The sequence below is a fragment of the Emys orbicularis genome, chromosome 4 (assembly GCF_028017835.1).
Source record: "Emys orbicularis isolate rEmyOrb1 chromosome 4, rEmyOrb1.hap1, whole genome shotgun sequence".
In the NCBI taxonomy this organism is placed as follows: Eukaryota; Metazoa; Chordata; order Testudines; family Emydidae; genus Emys; species Emys orbicularis.
Window position 1 is genome coordinate 52435987 of NC_088686.1, and position 17794 is coordinate 52453780.

General features: G+C 41.7%; 1 protein-coding gene across 2 annotated transcripts in view; it reads left to right on the forward strand.

The window, feature by feature from the left end:
- Positions 1–17260, forward strand: part of PRKD1 (protein kinase D1) — a 312437-nt gene extending 295177 nt beyond the window's left edge. For both annotated transcript variants that reach the window (XM_065403098.1, XM_065403099.1), the window contains 2 exons: positions 14266–14351; positions 17042–17260. In XM_065403098.1, coding sequence (XP_065259170.1) covers positions 14266–14351; positions 17042–17260 — 305 coding nt within the window. The remainder of the gene's footprint in view (positions 1–14265; positions 14352–17041) is intronic.
- The last annotated feature ends 534 nt before the right edge of the window (positions 17261–17794 follow it).

Below are 17794 nucleotides of genomic sequence, written 5' to 3' on the forward strand. Positions count from 1 at the left end.
CAGACTCATGCTCGCACTGCAATGCTAAAACTAACCACGTAGGTGTTCCTGCTTGGACTGGAATGCTGGCTCTGAAGCCTGGCAGAGGAGGTGGGTTTCAGAGCCTAAGCTCTAGCCTGAGCAGGAACATCTACACACCTATTTTTAGCACCAGAGCACGAGCACATTGTGCACAAGCCTGAGACTTGCTGTTGCAGGGTTTGTTTATTGTTGTTTTTTTGCATTGTGGACATACCCTTAATTGACTCCAAAGAAGTTAGTTCTTGTAGCCTGTGGTCAGGTGAGAAGCCCTTTTAGGTCATATGAATTCAGGGTCTGAGAGGTTCAAGTTGGAACTAAAAGTAAGGAGATAATTGAAAATGGCTTCCAGGTCCAATGGAGATTCATAGCTAGAAGAGAATTCTGTGGTATAACCAAGTGCATTCTGTAGCTAGTAAAATTCCCAAGATAAACCTGAATTAAACCTTGTCAGATGAAACCTGGAGCAATTCAGTGGAATTCAGAGATTAGCTGAGACTGGCTTGACAGTAACTGAAGACAGAGGATATAAACAAAAGGTTGCCAGTAGATACAAGATGAGATGTTGAACGACATAATTAAATCTGTTTTTGTACAAGATTACCAAAGAAATTACATCACCACAGTAACCCAGATTACTTCCGTTATACGCCAGAATTTAAAGGCATTGAACAGCATCCAGTTTCCAAAGTGAAGTTAATGTGTGATTCGCCAAAATGAAACAAACCACCACCTTTGTTTGTGGACACAGGGCACTTTAATGTGAAATAATTTGAGTTCACCCACAACAAATTTCAAGAGTAGGCCAGCCCTAAGACTAATATATATACTTAGCTTTTTGAGAGATATTTCTCATGAAGACAGGTTATTATTACAATACACAAAATCAGAGGTGGAGAAAATGCAGCTGCTTGGTTGTAAAGCACCTTACGTTAGAATTGTTTACCAAGTTTCTGGAGAGAATTGTTCAGTTTTGGAAGCCCAGAATGTAACAGTTCTTTCATATCATCTACCAGCTTCTTCCCCGCCCCAACCTTATGTCACTATGTTTAGTTAACAATTTTATATTCCTAAAGACCTGGATTACAATTACATCAGGTTTATAAAACAGCTAATGATACAAAGCTATAAAACATGTCGATTGGATTTTTTGGTCATTATTGTACTGTGTGCAGTTCTTAGGAAATTTTGTAATGTGTACATTTTCAAAAGGATGCTGTAAATATAATTCTGAAGGTTATTTGTTTCCCAAAAAATCAATTTACATTTTATTGACTAATATGTGAAGGAGGGCAGAACCAGACACAGACATGACAGTAATAATAATATAGTGTACTGGAGAGTATTGTGTGGCTGTGTTGGGACTTTCCTTTTCTTCTTTTTGGCTTTAGAAAGTAGCAATACTTGCTTTTGTTGTTTTGAACTTTTAAATTATATATGAAAAAGTGACTTGAGCTTTCAAGGGGGCATTTATGATTTTGAAAATCTAAATATATAAACCAGCATTATATAATAATACCACCTTGCTATTTTATAGCATTTGTGACCCTTGATTTCAGAGTGCCTTACAGAGGAATATAGGATTATCATTGTCCCCATTTCACAGATGCACCACACACACAAAATATTTGACATCACTCTGTGCATAATAAATGGAAAAGTGTAACCCTTCGGTTACATTTCAGAATGCTGTTGTGGTTACTAAACTAGTCACCCAGGGCCAGAAAGCAAGCCAAAGAAGAAAACTACAAAAATACTGATAACACTGCTCTACAGCCAAAATGCTTCTGAAATAAATGTAGTCAAACTTTACTAATTCTGGGTCACTGAGAACGAAAATGATGCTTAAGATTGTTGATTGGCTCTAGTTCTCAAGATATGCTATTGGGTCAGTATATACGACCCGTGACTTGGGAATGGCGGAGGATAAGTGAATTATAAAGGGAAGGGATCTCAATTTAAACCAGAAATGACTAAAATACATCTTTGACTGGATCTATGAATAAATCTATGACTGGGTTTGGACAGTACTTGCTTTTTAGGCAAAACAATGAATGATGCAATCTGAAGCTGGTATTGCGTCATACATGATATGAATTGCATCATGTTATTCCTAGAAGTCATGGATGATGCAATCATAACGAAGCTTACATCACTCTGCTGAACAAATTGCCCTAGATCAGCTCTAGAAATCATATGGTGTCGTGCTCTCTTATTTGTCAGTGTTTGATTTTGCAAAGGGACACATTTCTGTTTAGCCAAAGTGAGCAGAGATGCCTCGTACTTGTGTGAACAGTGCAGATAACTTCTGCTATGTTTGTGGTGAAGTGACTTTTGCATCACAAAAGCGCAGTATAACCACTATGGTTAAGAAAGCCTATCACCTTTCTTTTGGCTGCAAAATTGGAGATCAGGACAAGAGGTGGGCCCCACACATATGCTGCAACACTTGTGCAACAAATCTTCGCCAGTGGTTGAACAGGAAAAGGAAATCTATGCCTTTTGCAGTGCCAATGATTTGGAGAGAGCCAACAGATCATACCAGCAATTGTTACTTCTGCATGGTGCCTCCAGTTGGGAAAGGTGTGTCAAAGAAGAAAAAGTGGACTGTGCATTATCCAAACATTCCATCAGCTATATGCCCAGTACCCCACGGAGAAGGACTGCCGGTTCCTGGTGCACCAGAATCATTCTCACTTGAGTCAGACGAGGAAGAGGATGAAACTTCTGGTCCTGAACCATCAATGGAACAGGACCCACATTTTCTCCCATCCTCCTCCTCTGAACCACACCTCATAACACAAGGTGAACTGAATGACCTTGTCAGGGATTTGGAACTACCCAAGAGTAAGGCAGAGCTGTTGGGCTCCAGACTACAGCAGTGGAATCTCCTGGCAGGTGATGTTAGGGTTTCCATGTTCCGTGACCGTCAAAAGGATCTTGTCCCATTCTTCTTCATGGAAGGTGATCTTGTAGCCTGCAACAACATCGATGGTGTGATGGCAGCCCTCAACATCGTTCACGATCCAGATGAGTGGAGACTGTTCATTGATTCATCCAAGCCGAGTCTTAAAGCTGTTTTACTGCATAATGGCAATGTTTTGCCGTCAATTCCAGTTGGTCATGAAGTCCATATGAAGGAAACCTATGACAACATGAAACAACTTTTGAGGTGCATAAACTATGACCAACATCAGTGGCAGCTTTGTGGCGATTTGAAGGTTGTTGCTCTCTTGCTTGGTCTGCAGACTGGATACACAAAGTACTGCTGTTTTCTCTGCGAATGGGATAGTCGTGCAAGACATTCCCACTACATCAAGAAAGATTGGCCACTCCGACAGTCATTGGAGCCTGGGAGGAAAAGTGTTCAGCATCCACCACTTGTTGAATCAAGGAAGATTTTGTTACCACCCTTACACATCAAGCTGGGTCTGATGAAGAACTTTGTCAAGGCCATTGACAAAACACAAGCAGCTTTCAAGTACCTCCGTGGAAAATTTCCAAGGAAGGTGTCTTTGTTGGTCCTCAGATTCGTGAACTTCTTCGAGATGCTGCATTTGACCATGCACTGCGTGGCAAGGAAAAGACGGCATGGAAAGCCTTCCAGTTAGTGGCAATAAATTTTCTCGGAAACAACAAGGCAGACAACTACAGGTTGTTGGTGGAAAACCTCCTCAAGGCATACAAAAGCCTTGGTTGCAACATGTCACTAAAGATACATTTTTTGCACTCTCATCTAGATTTTTTTCCACCGAACTGCGGAGCAGTGAGCGACGAGCACGGCGAGCGATTTCACCAGGACATTGCAACAATGGAGAAACGCTATCAGGGCAAATGGAGCCCATCAATGCTTGCAGACTATTGCTGGACAGTGATAAGAGATGCTCCATTTAATGAATACAAGAGACAAGCCAAGAAGCGCCGAGTAGACACTGAATAGGACTAAACTATGTACAGAATAGTTTTTTGCCTTTTGTTTCATAATACATTTTATTTATATAACCCTTTTGCTGATTTTTAAAGTGTTACAGAAACAGGACAGGTGAATTATTATCATGTAAAGCAACCATAAACACATGAAAAGACCTAGGTTTACAATTTATGATTAAAACTCTACTATCTACACAATAAACATAGACATCAAATGTAAAAACTTAAATATCTTAGAAACAGTAGCCAATCAGTTGTTTTAATTGTCATATTTGAATTCAGCACATCGAAACACATAATAAATAGCACATTTTATCTCTGAAGCAGACGACTTCTCAAAAATTGTAGACCAGTGTAACAGGCTTGTTTGTTCCAAGGAACAATGACTAGAATGGACATGTGATTTACTAAAAACTGCTCATTGTTCCGACTATTGTTTGTGTTTAGATGGTCAGATTCAAAGCAAAACAGATGGGGTATTAGACCAGAGCCAGAGGAAAATTGGAGAAGTAAAAAAGGTCACACTCCCTGCTTTCAGTGTATTTACATTTCTTGCTGTTTTTTCCCCCTTATGACTATCTTTTATTACTTGTATTGTGGTAGCGACTAGAGATTTTAATCAAGGATCAACCCCCATTGTGTTACGCACTGTACAAAAACACTTAACCTAAAGATTATTCCTGACCATAGAGAGCACTCCCATTGGCATAATTACTCCACTTCCGCAAGAGGTGGAAGCTATGTTGGCTTTTTCACATCCCTGAGCGACATAAGTTAATTAACTTAAGCGGTAATGTAGACAAGCCCCTAAGTGTACAATAAGGCGGATTCAACAGACAGGGAGCACAAGTAAACAATGTGATGATACTGGTTACCATGATAAGGAGAGGTTACAGCACACTAGCTGCCTAATCGTTGAGTTTTTGTAGGCATGATAGCAGAGGAGAGTTTTAAGTAAGGATTTGAAGGAAGCAATAAAGGTGGCTTTCTGGATATTTACAGAGAGCTCCTTCCATGCATTGCGGGGAGGGGGGGGTGTAGCATGGGAGAAAGCATGAAAGTGTTTGTTGGAAAAGGGCAATCAAGACTGGCATAATTGGCAAAGTGAAGGCAGGCATCATCTTCATAGCCCATGAAAGATGAAAGGTAGGGTGAGTATAGGCTGTGGAGGTCCTTAAAAGTGAAGGGAAGTAAAAGAAAGAGGGAGGTGGGGGAGGAATGCAAATAGAGAGGAGAGGAAAGGGAGACGAGAGGAGGATATGGTCAAAAAATGAGCCATGATCTTTGCAGAAGTGTTTGGAATGGATATAAATGGGGCAATATAAAAGACAGGATTTGTCAAAGTCATAGAGGAGGAGGTTGCAGTACCGTGAGATGAGATGAGGTCCTTGGAGAATTTTAGCTGTGTGGATGCAGAGGAAAGTCCAGATGTTCTGCAGGAATACATGGCAAGATTTAGGCCTGGTCTACACTAACCCCCAAATTCGAACTAAGGTACGCAACTTCAGCTATGTGAATAACGTAGCTGAAGTCGACATACCTTAGTTCGAACTTACCGCGGTTCAGATGCGGTCCACACGCGGCAGGCAGGCTCCCCGTTGACTCCGCGGCACTCCTCTCGCCGAGCTGGAGTACTGCAGTCGACGGCGAGCACTTCCGGGATCGATTTATCGCGTCCAGACCAGACGCGATAAATCGAACCCGGAAGTTCGATTGCCAGCCGTCGAACTACCGCGGTAGTGTAGACCTGGCCTTAGACATGGCCTGATCTAAGGCCTGGTCTACACTAACCCCCAAATTCGAACTAAGGTACGCAACTTCAGCTACGTGAATAACGTAGCTGAAGTCGACATACCTTAGTTCGAACTTACCGCGGTTCAGACGCGGTCCACACGCGGCAGGCAGGCTCCCCGTCGACTCCGCGGTACTCCTCTCGCCGAGCTGGAGTACCGCAGTCGACGGCGAGCACTTCCGGGATCGATTTATCGCGTCCAGACCAGACGCGATAAATCGAACCCGGATGTTCAATTGCCAGCCGTCGAACTACCGCGGTAGTGTAGACCTGGCCTAAGAGTCTACAGGAAGGATGAGTCAAGGATTATGTCTTGTTGATGATCTTGAGTGATACAGAAGATGGTTGGTGTTGACCATGGTGATAGAGGTGAGGCAATCCTAATGATTCTTCTATTATGGAGCCCCATCTAATTTTTTATGCTTGTGCATAGGTTAACATTGTTCAGCAATATTCTTGCTAGGTACATCCAGTAGGTCTGAACTGCTTGAATGGAAAATGATTTTTTTAAATGTTCTCATTATGTTGAAAATCTTTACGTGATATATAACTTTCTATTGGCAATCATTCACTCAGCTCTGGCTGTTCTCCACATCATAATGAGCAACGCTGACATACTTTTGAGTGGTGAAAGAGAAAATACAGCCATGACGCCCAAAGCAGTCTCAGAAGATTTGAGCATTTATATTATGCACATGAATCACAGTAATGTGTAGCATTGATTGTCATAGATGGTAGCACAATGGTGCTAAACTGACTGCATAGTCAAACTTAGTCCTGCAAAAAAACTGAGACAGGTTACATGGTCTTGGATTTATGGATGTAGTTTACATTTTTAATTTTTTTAGCAACTTTCCTAACTGTAAACTCGTGGCCAGATTTTCAAAAGTGGGAGATGTTGGGTACAGAGCTGTTATTAAAAATCTGGTTCTCAGTGAAGTTGATTATTTTAGACATCTTTTGGACATTTATGAAGAATACACTTAATACTCTTCATGTTCTGTCCATTAATTTAGTTTATGTAGTAACCTGTTGACAAAATGGACAAATCCTCTTTCTTAACAAAGTCCAACAGTATCACAATTTAAAGAGATCTAATGCCCTTTTCACTAAACATATTGTTTGTTTACTTTAGCACTTCTCTCATCTGTAACAGTGACAATAGACTAGTCAGTTTTGTTTTCAGGATCTCGCATAATACTGGATCAATGCTTCAGCTTTTGAGTTGTGAACAATGCAAGAAAGAGTGTGGTTGTCTACAAAGTTTTACAGGAAGGAGAAATTTTATGTAGATATTTGTATTAGTGTTTTATTTTGCAAAATGTTAATAAAAAATAACTAAGTTTTCGGTCTCGAATTTGACCTGACATTCAGGCTCTCACTTTCAGTTGGCTCACTACCATATCAGATCTCTGAAAGTTCAGTGTTTTTCCTTAAAAGGAAACATATCATGAAGAGGTGTTTTTTTGGTTTTGGGGTTTTTTTTGTTATGATGAAAACATACAGCATTTCTTGAAAGAAAACTATTTTAAGTCTCCTTCAGACTACAAGGTATTTTCAAATCCACCAGACTTAAACTGAGGATTTAATTAATATCTATGACTCTGATGACCCTCTTGGATTCTGCTGTGGCATTATGTCCCAGAATTACTATAGTACTTCCCTTGTAACGTTAAGTGTATATTGTTCCTATTTCTCATTCACATTCTTTTTTGAATAAAATTATGATAAATCTTATCTCCTGAACTGCAGAACTGTCAGCATCCTAAAGTATAGTTAGATGCCTCAATCCATTTGGTATGTTAATACTTTATAACCATAGGTGTATGTAACATAATGCCATCTATGTTTGATATCTCTTATAGAAAAAAATAATAGAATGATGGCAAATAAGGTATTCTCTCATTTGATGATGTGCACTTCCACAATGAGTAATAACAGTTCTTTACAAAGTAAAACTATCCTGGGTTAGATACATTTATATTATGGAGGTATTGGTAGTGGCTACATAATTAAGGTTGAGATGAGTTTTGCAGTTGAAGCATGGATTCAACCACTTTGTTATGTATGAAAAATATATCGTCCCCAAAATTACAACACCTACTCCTTGAGTACAGAATTAACTTTGAGAATTTATAAGGAAAGCTCCTAGTTTAGAAAGTAAAATTCATTAATGATGTTTCCTTCAAGAAATTTAGTACCTAATATCAGAATTGTTTTTTGCCCCCAATAATCTCATTAACAGAATGACAGACTCTTTAAAGTTCCCATATAGTTAAAACTTATGGAAATCTTGGGCGTAAACTACATTGCTCAGGTGTGTGAAAAATCCAAGTGTACTTAAGCCAAACTAACCCCTTGCATAGACAGTATTAGGTTGACAAAAGAATTCTTCTGCTAGCCTAGCTACTGCCTGTCAGGGATGGATTACCTACACCAAAAGGAGAGCCCTCCCATCAGTGTAAATTCTTCTTCTAGTGATGGTCCCTATTGTATTCCACCAAGGGTTATGTGCCTGGAGCCAGAGCTGTTGTAAGCAGTACTGTTTGGCGGTCTGTGCATGCATCTTGTGCCACCCGTGGTTTTGCCCGAGGCAATAAAGGGGGCAGCGGGCTGCTGGCGTCTCCAGTTCCTTCCTCCTGCTGCATGGAGCGAGTCAGAGCTTATCTCTCCTATCGTCCTTGTGATGCACTTTCCAAAATTTTACAAAATATCCTTAGTACTGTTAGTAGTTTAGATTTATTATTTTGTTCTGGTTTTTTTTTTTTTGAATTTTCCTTTCATACTAGATTTAGCACTGGTGATGCTGCTTCAGCGGTTTGCAATCCATAGTGTTTGAGTCTGAGATCTGATTATTTTAGAACCTGGGATCACTGAACTCCACGACCAAAACAAGAGATAAGACAATGAATTTCGCCACCTGGAATGTCTGCACTCTTACGGACTCTCAGCACAGTGAATGCCCAGAAGGACGAACTGTCATAATTGCCAGAGAACTGGCAAGGCTCAACATTGACATTGCATCTCTTAGTGAGACCTGCTGAACCAATGAGGTCCAATTAAAAGAATGGAGGTGGCTACACCTTCTTTCAGAAAGGAAAGCCATCTGAAGAGAGAGACATTCATAGGATTGGCTTTGCCATCAAAAATACGATCGCCAGTCAGCTTTTGGAGCTTCCCGTGGGGCTCAATGAGTGTCTCATGACTCTTCCGCTCAAGCTCAGCAACAACCAATATGCCACAGTCATTGGTGCATATGCCCCAACACTTGATGAGGAAGACAACAAGGAGCAATTTTATAGCGCTCTTCATGCAATCCTCACAGCCACACCTAAGGCAGACAAACTCCTGGGAGATACATCCTCACTCCAAACACTGACACCTCCTTGACTATGTTATAATCAGAATTCAAGATTACACAGATGTCCATATAACACGAGCCATGAGAGGTACAGATCACTGTTGGACAGCCCATTGATTAGTAAGATCAATCATATACCTGCAGCTCCACCACACCGCAAACACCCCAAGACTAAGCAAAAGCGGTACAACAGCAAAGCACTTCAGGACCAAGCCAGCTGCGAGATGTTCCAGCAACACCTGTCTGAGAAACTCTCTAACTTGCCTGATAACATCATTGACACGCAAGAGCATTGGAATCAACTTAAAAATACCATTCGCAGTGCTGAAACTATAGGATATTCCATTCATTGGCACCGAGACTGGTTTGACTAAAACAACGAGGAAATCCGAGCATTAATTCAACAGAAAAGAACTGCATTCTGTAACTGGCAAAATTATTCCTCTAATCAACGAAAACATGAGGCTTGTCACCTGCTCAAAGACGAAGTCCGAAGGAGGCTACATGACATCAAAAATAAGTGGTGGCAAGAGAAGGCCTCTGAGATCCAGGGTTTCATAGACCAGGATGACATGGGAAGCTTCTTTCAAGTAACAAAAGCTATACATGGGCCAAACTGCTAAGGCCCAACCCCTTTACGTTCCCAGGATGGTGCCACCCTCCTCAAGGAAAATGGAGCAATTAAACAACGCTGGAAGGAACACTTTGAGAGCCTACTAAGGGCATGGCTACACTTGCAGATGTAGAGCGTTTTGAGTTAAGCCAGCCTTCGTAGGGCGCAGTAGGGAAAGCACTGCAATCTGTCCACACTGACAGCTTCGAGCGCACTGGCATGGCCACATTTGCGGCACTTGCAGTGGCATTGGGAGTGGAGCATTATGGGAGGGGTGGGGTGGAGTGTGACAGGGAGTGTGCTGTGTGTATGAGGGGGGAGATAGAGTGGGTTTTGGGGGGGCTGAGAGCATGTCAGCATGCTGTCTTGTAAGTTCAGACAGCAGCAGACCTCCTCCTTGGCCCCCACCCCTCTCTGTCTCTCACACAGCATTCCACAGTAATGGCTCGCATGCCGGCTGTCAGAAACAGAGCTTTGAAAGGGCATTTCCATCATTCCTACAGGCGTTCAAAACAATGACAAGAGTGGCCACTTGACTTAAGGGGATTATGGGATGTTTCCAGAGGCTGATCAGAGTGCAGTAACACAACATTCACACTGACGCCCGGGCGTTGTAGCCAAGACGCAGCAAACATTATTCCTCTCGCCGAGGTGGAGTACCAGCAGCGCTGTAGCCACGGAGTCAGAGCGCTCTACGTGCCTTGCCAGCGTGGACGGGTAGTGAGCTAGTGCGCCTAGGGCTCCTTTATTGCGCTGTAACTCGCAAGGGTAGCCAAGCCCTTAACTGCGAATCCACAGTCTCTGAAGACACCATCGAGTCTATTTCACAACACTCGGCAATGGAACACCTTGCTGAGCCCCCATCTTTTGAGGAAGTCTGGCGTGCCATCACCCAGATAGAAAAAAATCACAAGACACCAGGCCCAGGCGGCATCCCAGCTGAGGTTTTTAAAGCTGGTGGAACAATGCTCCAGCACAAACTTTGCCAACTCCTCGACAAAATCTGGACCTGTGAAGAAATTCTACCTGACTTTAAGAATGCCAACATTGTTACAATATTCAAGAAAGGGGACATATCTTTGTGTGGGAACTACAGAGATATTGCTCTCCTCTCCATCGCAGGGAAGATCCTTGCCCGGATCCTACTAAATCGCCTTCTCCCCCTTGCCGAGGAACTCCTCCCCAAATCACAGTCAGGCTTCAGGCCATCCCGAGGCACAACTGACATGATTTTCATGGTATGACAGATTCAGGAGAAGTGCAGAGAGCAACACCATTGCAACTATTCATGGCATTCATCGATCTAACCAAGGCCTTTGACTCTATCAATCGTGATGCCCTATGGAAGGTGCTGTGTAGGTTTGGCTGTCCACAGAAATTCATTTCCATCATCAGACTACTCTATGATGGAAAGACTGCCACCATTTTGTGAAATGGCTCAGAGACCAAACCATTCATCATTCGCACTGGTGTCAAGCAGAGCTGTGTCATTGCTCCAACACTTTTCTACATTTACCTTGCTGTGATCCTGATTCTCATCCGTGACCGCCCTCCTGATGGAATTGGGATTGAGTATCATATGGATGGCCAAATCCTCAATCTCTGACATCTCCAAACAGAATCTCAGATCACAAGAATTGGCATCACTGACCTTCAGTATGGAGATGACTGTCATTCTCTCTCTCTTTGTCACGCACGCGCACACACACACACACACACACACACACACACACACACACACACCAACCTGCAAAGTACCCTAAATCTTTTTGCAGATGCCTATCACAGCCTGGGTCTCTCTCTCTCTCTCTCAGCATTGGGAAAAACAAGGTACTCTACCCAGTCCTCACCTGCACAAACTACTCTTCGTACTCCACAAATCACCATCGGTGGAGAACCCCTGGAGAATGTGGACCATTTTCCATACCTTGGCGTCCACCTCTCCCAAACAGCCAGCCTTGACAAAGAAATTGAATACAGGATCCACTGTGCAAGCACATCCTTTGGAAAACTACTCAAATGAGTTTTCAATTATAGGGATCTGCAAACAGGCACCAAGATCTTGGTTTACAAGGCAGTTGTCATCCCCACCCTTCTCTGGGTGTGAGACCTGGGTAACCTATGGACAACATCTCAGGCAGCTGGAGTGGTTCCAACAGTGCTGCCTCAGGACTCAGGAGGATTCTCAGGATCAGCTGGGAAGACCGACGCACTAACATCAGCATTCTCTCTGCAGCCAACATCAGTAGTATAGACGTGCAGGTCATGAAACACCAACTCTGCTTGTCTGGCCACTGTGTACGTATGCCTGACACTCGCCTCCCAAAGCAAGTACTCTTCTCTCAGTTAAGTCAGGGAAGAAGGGCTCGCGGAGGGCAGCGGAAGCGTTTCAAAGACATACTGAAAGTACATCTTAAAAAGGGAGGCATCAACCCAACAAACTGAGAGGACTCGGTGCGGAACACAACACAGTGGTGCCACACCATCCACCAAGTCACAGCTCACTTTGAGGAGAACAGATGTACTCATGAGACAGAGACGTGACAAAGGAGGAAAGAAAGGGCACAAGAGTCCAGCCAACAACTATGTGTCCTCCAAGATTCCACCTGTCACTCCTGTGGGAAAATCTGTAGGGCACTAATTGGGCTCCTCAGATACTTAAAAATCCACCAATGAACCCCCTTGGCAGACATCATCCTCGCATCGAGGGATAGCTGGAGTGTGACTTTGTGAATCTCCAATACTTTAATAATGCAATTAAATCAACACAGATATTATAGGTCTATTTTCAGAATTCTTTCCATTGTTTGAATTGCCCTTTTTTAAAAGAACTCCTATTGAGGTTGAAAAAAATAATAATAAGGTAATAAGTAATAGTCAACATGGTGCCACGCTTCAAGGTTCAATTCAGACCAGTGGCAGGGGGAGATGTCACCACTTGCCCTACAACCTTGGGTGCCTTTCAGTGCTTCGCTGCTGTAGCTCTCAGCCTAGGACACTCACAGCCAACCCACAAGTATTCAGGTCACCCCCTGAGTGTCTGTGTGCTAAACAGCTCTGGTTTAGCAGCCGGTCTACAGCCCCACGCTGGCTTTCACCAGGCTTGGTTACAACCAGCAAGGTGATCTCAACACACTCCCAGTACCAAATTTCCACAAAACCATGTGCCCTGAAGTGTCCAGCCCTCTCCTGGACAGCTCAGGGAAATAAAAAGGTTTGTTGCTTCTTTAAAGAGACAAAAGCACATTGCAGCTTATTAACTTAACTGGGGTAAATACATTCTTCCCTTCAAACACAGCACTGAGTTGGTTTGTAGTAATAAACAATTAACAATAGGACATAGGTTAAGTGATCCAACTGAAAGGAATAAAGTTAGAAAGGATTACAAGGAATAAAAGTGAGGACATGCATCCGAAAGTGTAAAACTTAATCTAGCAAGATACAGGCTTTGTTCTATGTGGTTTTGCTCACCAAATCTTCCTTCTTCCAAGTCATGGCTGACTTTCCCATAGTCAGGGCCTTTCACAGAAGTACAAGATGGTGTCTTCCTATGTGAAGAATCTTTTCCTGAGCACATTTCTCACCTATATTCAGTTCTCAGAGACTTCAACTCCCCACCCTCCTTGCTTGAAGGACCCATCTTTCTAAGCTTGCACGAGCTCTGTTCGCTTGTGTCTGTATAGCAATGGATACCAAAGATAGCTTCTGCCCTTGCTTGTATCTTCCAAAGTTCAATTACCTTGTTTCAAGAGGCAGAGTGACCTCATGCTGTTTTTCCCTTCCTGTGGGCTTCCCACCCCCTGTAAATTGGGTTTCCTGTGTTTGATTACACCATGCTAAAATGTACATAGAAGAGAGGTAAATAGCTGTCATGTTCACTCCTGTCTGGCTGTTTTTTGCTTTGTTTGGAAACAGATGGTAAAGCCTAATATCCATAATTCCTTATATAGTGTTAATATATATATTTTACAATGCTGTTAATCACTAGTGTATTATAGGCTTTCATAAACACCTCACTTGACAAACATTTATAATACAGTAATATTGTATACAATCAGTCGATTCAGTTGCTTATTACTAGAGGTTCAGACCCCTTGTCTTTACAGCCCAGATAAAGTTTATCTTCCCTGCTGGAATCTGTCTCTGCCTCTTCCCGCCACCCCCACCCCGCGCTTTTTAGCATTGTTTACTTTATATGTAAATGGACCTTCATTGTCTTTGACTGATAACCAGGCAGGTCATAGAAGTAAATACACAGCAAATTCTTTTGTCTAAGGCAGAGCTGATTACCAACTCCCTTTTGATATGCCTGGCTTTAGTCATCATTCCAGAATAGATCCGTAACTCTTAATACACACATCCCACAAGAATATTAATGATCATGAGTTATTAGTTTTCCAATGACATATTACATGACACCTTTTGGATACAGATTATAACCACACTGACTTGGTCAGACCAGCCGAAACTCATTATCTGAGACCTGTGAACCCCTTCCTGCCATACGTTTTTATATTTCAGCATGATATGTTCTGAAATTATTTTTTTCAGCGATTGATCTCATAAATAATTTGCTGCAAGTGAAAATGAGGAAGCGTTACAGTGTGGACAAGACGCTAAGCCACCCATGGTTACAGGTAAAGCTGCACTTCATGCTTTTTCCCTCCTTCTGTATGCATATTTAGATTCTAAACATGAACATTTTTTGGTCTTTAAACAGAGTAGAAGCTGTAAACCCTGATAATTTTTTCAATTCCAGGCAGCCTTTTCCCTGTGCACAGGATATTATTTATTTTTAAGATAGCAAAGTTTCATATTACTAAGACTTCATTACTTTTACAAAATATGCTACTTTACAATACACTAGTGTACTATGAAATACCATAAAAAACTAAGTTGTCAAACTAACTGAACAACATACATTTTGTGCTGTAGAATCTTTTTTTAAAAAAAAAAGGGATCTTAAACCCATTATAATTGATAGAAAGACATTCACTTCAGTGTGCTTTGGATCAGGTCCTAATTTGCTTATTTACACAGCTAATTAACTGGCAGCAGGTCTCCCATGCATCAGTGTGAATTAGCGAAGTTCTACTGTGTCTTCAAGGAGAATACAGCATTGTTATTATTTTTAATGAAAGGAAATTTTGCAAGTGTTAAAGCTGTTCCTAAACTTTAAGTCCAACAGTACCAGTTTCTCACACTGAGTCATAGGCTTTACTATCCAATGGAACTGTCTTCCAGTCAGTTATATGTTGAGACTTAAGTTGGAAGCAGCCAGAACCTGTTGCAGGGTAAAATACAGAAAACTAAATGGATGCAGGCAGTGGGTGTGCATTGGGTCCCCTATCAGAGAGGTTTACCATTCAGAAGCTGATTCCGCAAGGTATTGAAAGTCCTTAATCTTCCACTGAAGTCAACAGGCATTCAGAGAGGTGCCTGCAAAGCACCCTTCAAAAGAAGTTGAGAATGTTCATCACTTCACAGGAACAAGCTGTAAGAGTGGAGTGTGAGGGAGACAGTTGTGTTCCTCATGAGCCTGAAGTACTGGCATGTATATTAGGAGCTCCTAGACTGTACTGGTATGTAGGCTTTAATTACAAAGTTATCATTTGTAGTCACGAGGCAGTGAGAATCCTGGGGGTCATAGAAGCATTTGCCCCTAACCATTTGGAGATATGTACTTTTCCCCCTCATTCTGTAAAAGGCTCAGGAGTAAGTAGCTTCTTATACAGCTCCCACGATTGTGATATTTAATCACCTCTCACAGATACAAAGTGTACTGACAGGAATATTTCTATCTATCTTCTCCTATTGACAGGGACTAGGTATTTATGAACTATTTTAGCTACTGTTTGAGTGAGAAACCAAAATAAATCACAACAATGAATGTGGAGGTGCTTGGTTTGTAGCAAGCCTTTAAGGCACTACTATTAATGATTACTGAATCTGTCATATTGTTCAGTTGTTTTACAGGCTATGTAATTTTTCCACACCACATTTTCCTTTTAATTGGACATGAATTACTTGCTGTCTTATGAAAAGATATTCACATTGGTAATAGAGCCTCTTCCACCCTTGTACATCTCTCTCTCTCTCAAATATCAACATCTCCATTAGGAACCAGCTATAAAACTCAGTTTCTGAATTAAATTTTATATTTTGGGATGTTTGTCCCTGCCCACTAGCATTTGTTGCCATTTCTCTAGGCTGCAAATCAGACTGACTACATTTCCTGTTTTAACAAATTTAATAAAATTCCCAATGTCTGTTAATCTAGGTACTTACATTGCCCTCCTCACCATAGTATTTGATCTATGTAATTAATGGATTTTTCTCCTTTATACTCCCCCTATTGACATAGGGATTCCCATTTTACAGATGCGGAATGGAAATAGAAGCAGAGCCATCCCTAGGGTATGGCGAATCAGAGCAACCACTCTGAGCCCCGTGCTTTGGGGGGCTCCGCAGGCCCACACAATTGGCCGGTGCGGTCAGTCCCGGAAGTGACGCATTCGTCACTTCTGCCCTGGGCCCCGCTCCCCACTAGGTACGGCCCTTGGCACAGGATTAATTAAATTTCCCCAAGTCACAAGAAATCTGTAGCTGAGTTTGGAATTAAGCAAGGGCTCAAGTCCCAGTTTAATGCCCTATACCCCCTTTCTACCCGTAAAATTGACTGTGCAAATAATTTCAAGGCTACTTTGGAATCCTAGGAGGCGTGTATTTTTACCCGAACAAATTGATGCTGGCTTAGGGTTTGAAAAATCAGAGCCTCGTGTCCAAGCTGACTCCTGATCTTGTCACCAATTACTATACAATGAGATTATGAAACTGCCTTGTCTATCATACATTTGATGCGGTATATAGAATATAAACTGGGTGGGGCAAGGAAAGAGCTTGGTATAGTCCCCCATGCATTATATACCTGGTGGGAAGGGGCATCAATCTGATTTGCTATCTGTGCGTTTTTTCCCCCTTGCAGTTTTATTCAAATGATATAAGAGCCCCTAGTCTGCCATTACAGCCCATGTAAGGCATAATAGAGCCTTCTGGGACATCTTTGTACTACTCCAATGGTACAGTGTATTATCACACAGTCTAATCAAATGAATTTACTAAACAATCATATGGAAAAAAATTGATAACCATCAATGCAGGCTAATTTCATGCTAGAGTAATTACTCCGGTCAGAGGGAACAATGTAAGAGGAAAGCAAGGCATTTAGACAGCAAAACAGAATGGTACATCTCACTCTACTGGGAGAGGGATTACTTGTTTTTACAAATACTCAAACTAATACTTCCCCTTTTGGTTTTTCATGCAGGACTATCAAACCTGGTTAGATTTAAGAGAGCTTGAATGTAAAATCGGAGAACGCTACATCACCCATGAAAGCGATGACTCACGATGGGAACAGTATGCAGGAGAGCATGATTTGCAGTATCCAGTACATCTTATCAATCCAAGTGCTAACCACAATGAAAATACTGAGCCAGAGGAAGCAGAGATGAAAGCCCTCAGTGAGCGTGTCAGCATCCTTTAAGTTGCATCCCCTATCATCTGTCAAAACACTGTGGAATTAATAAATACATACGGTCAGGTTTAACATTTGCCTTGCAGAACTGCCATTATTTTCTGTCAGATGGGAACAAAGCTGTTATACTGTTACCACTGTTGATGCATCCGAGTTGCCAAGACAAATCAACAGAAGCATTTTTATTTTGTGTGACCAACTGTGTTGTATTAACAAAAGTTCCCAGACGCACTAAACTTGTTATTGTGAATAATTCATGTATTAAATGCATTAAAACCTGTCTCCGCTGTGCCTTTGCAAACTAGTGTTTTTCTTACTTGAGCCTCATATTGGTAAGAGAGAACCTTTCCATACCAGTCTTTGTTGTGTGTGCACCATTAGTATTGTAAGTGTAAGCAAACTCTTGAAGAGTAGATTATTACTGCTGTTCTGTGAACAACTTCTACCATTTGGATAAAGTGTTTATTTGCTATGGAAAAAATATATTGAGATAAAGATATAAAAAAGCATGAAAATAACAAATTACATAATACTGTACAGTTT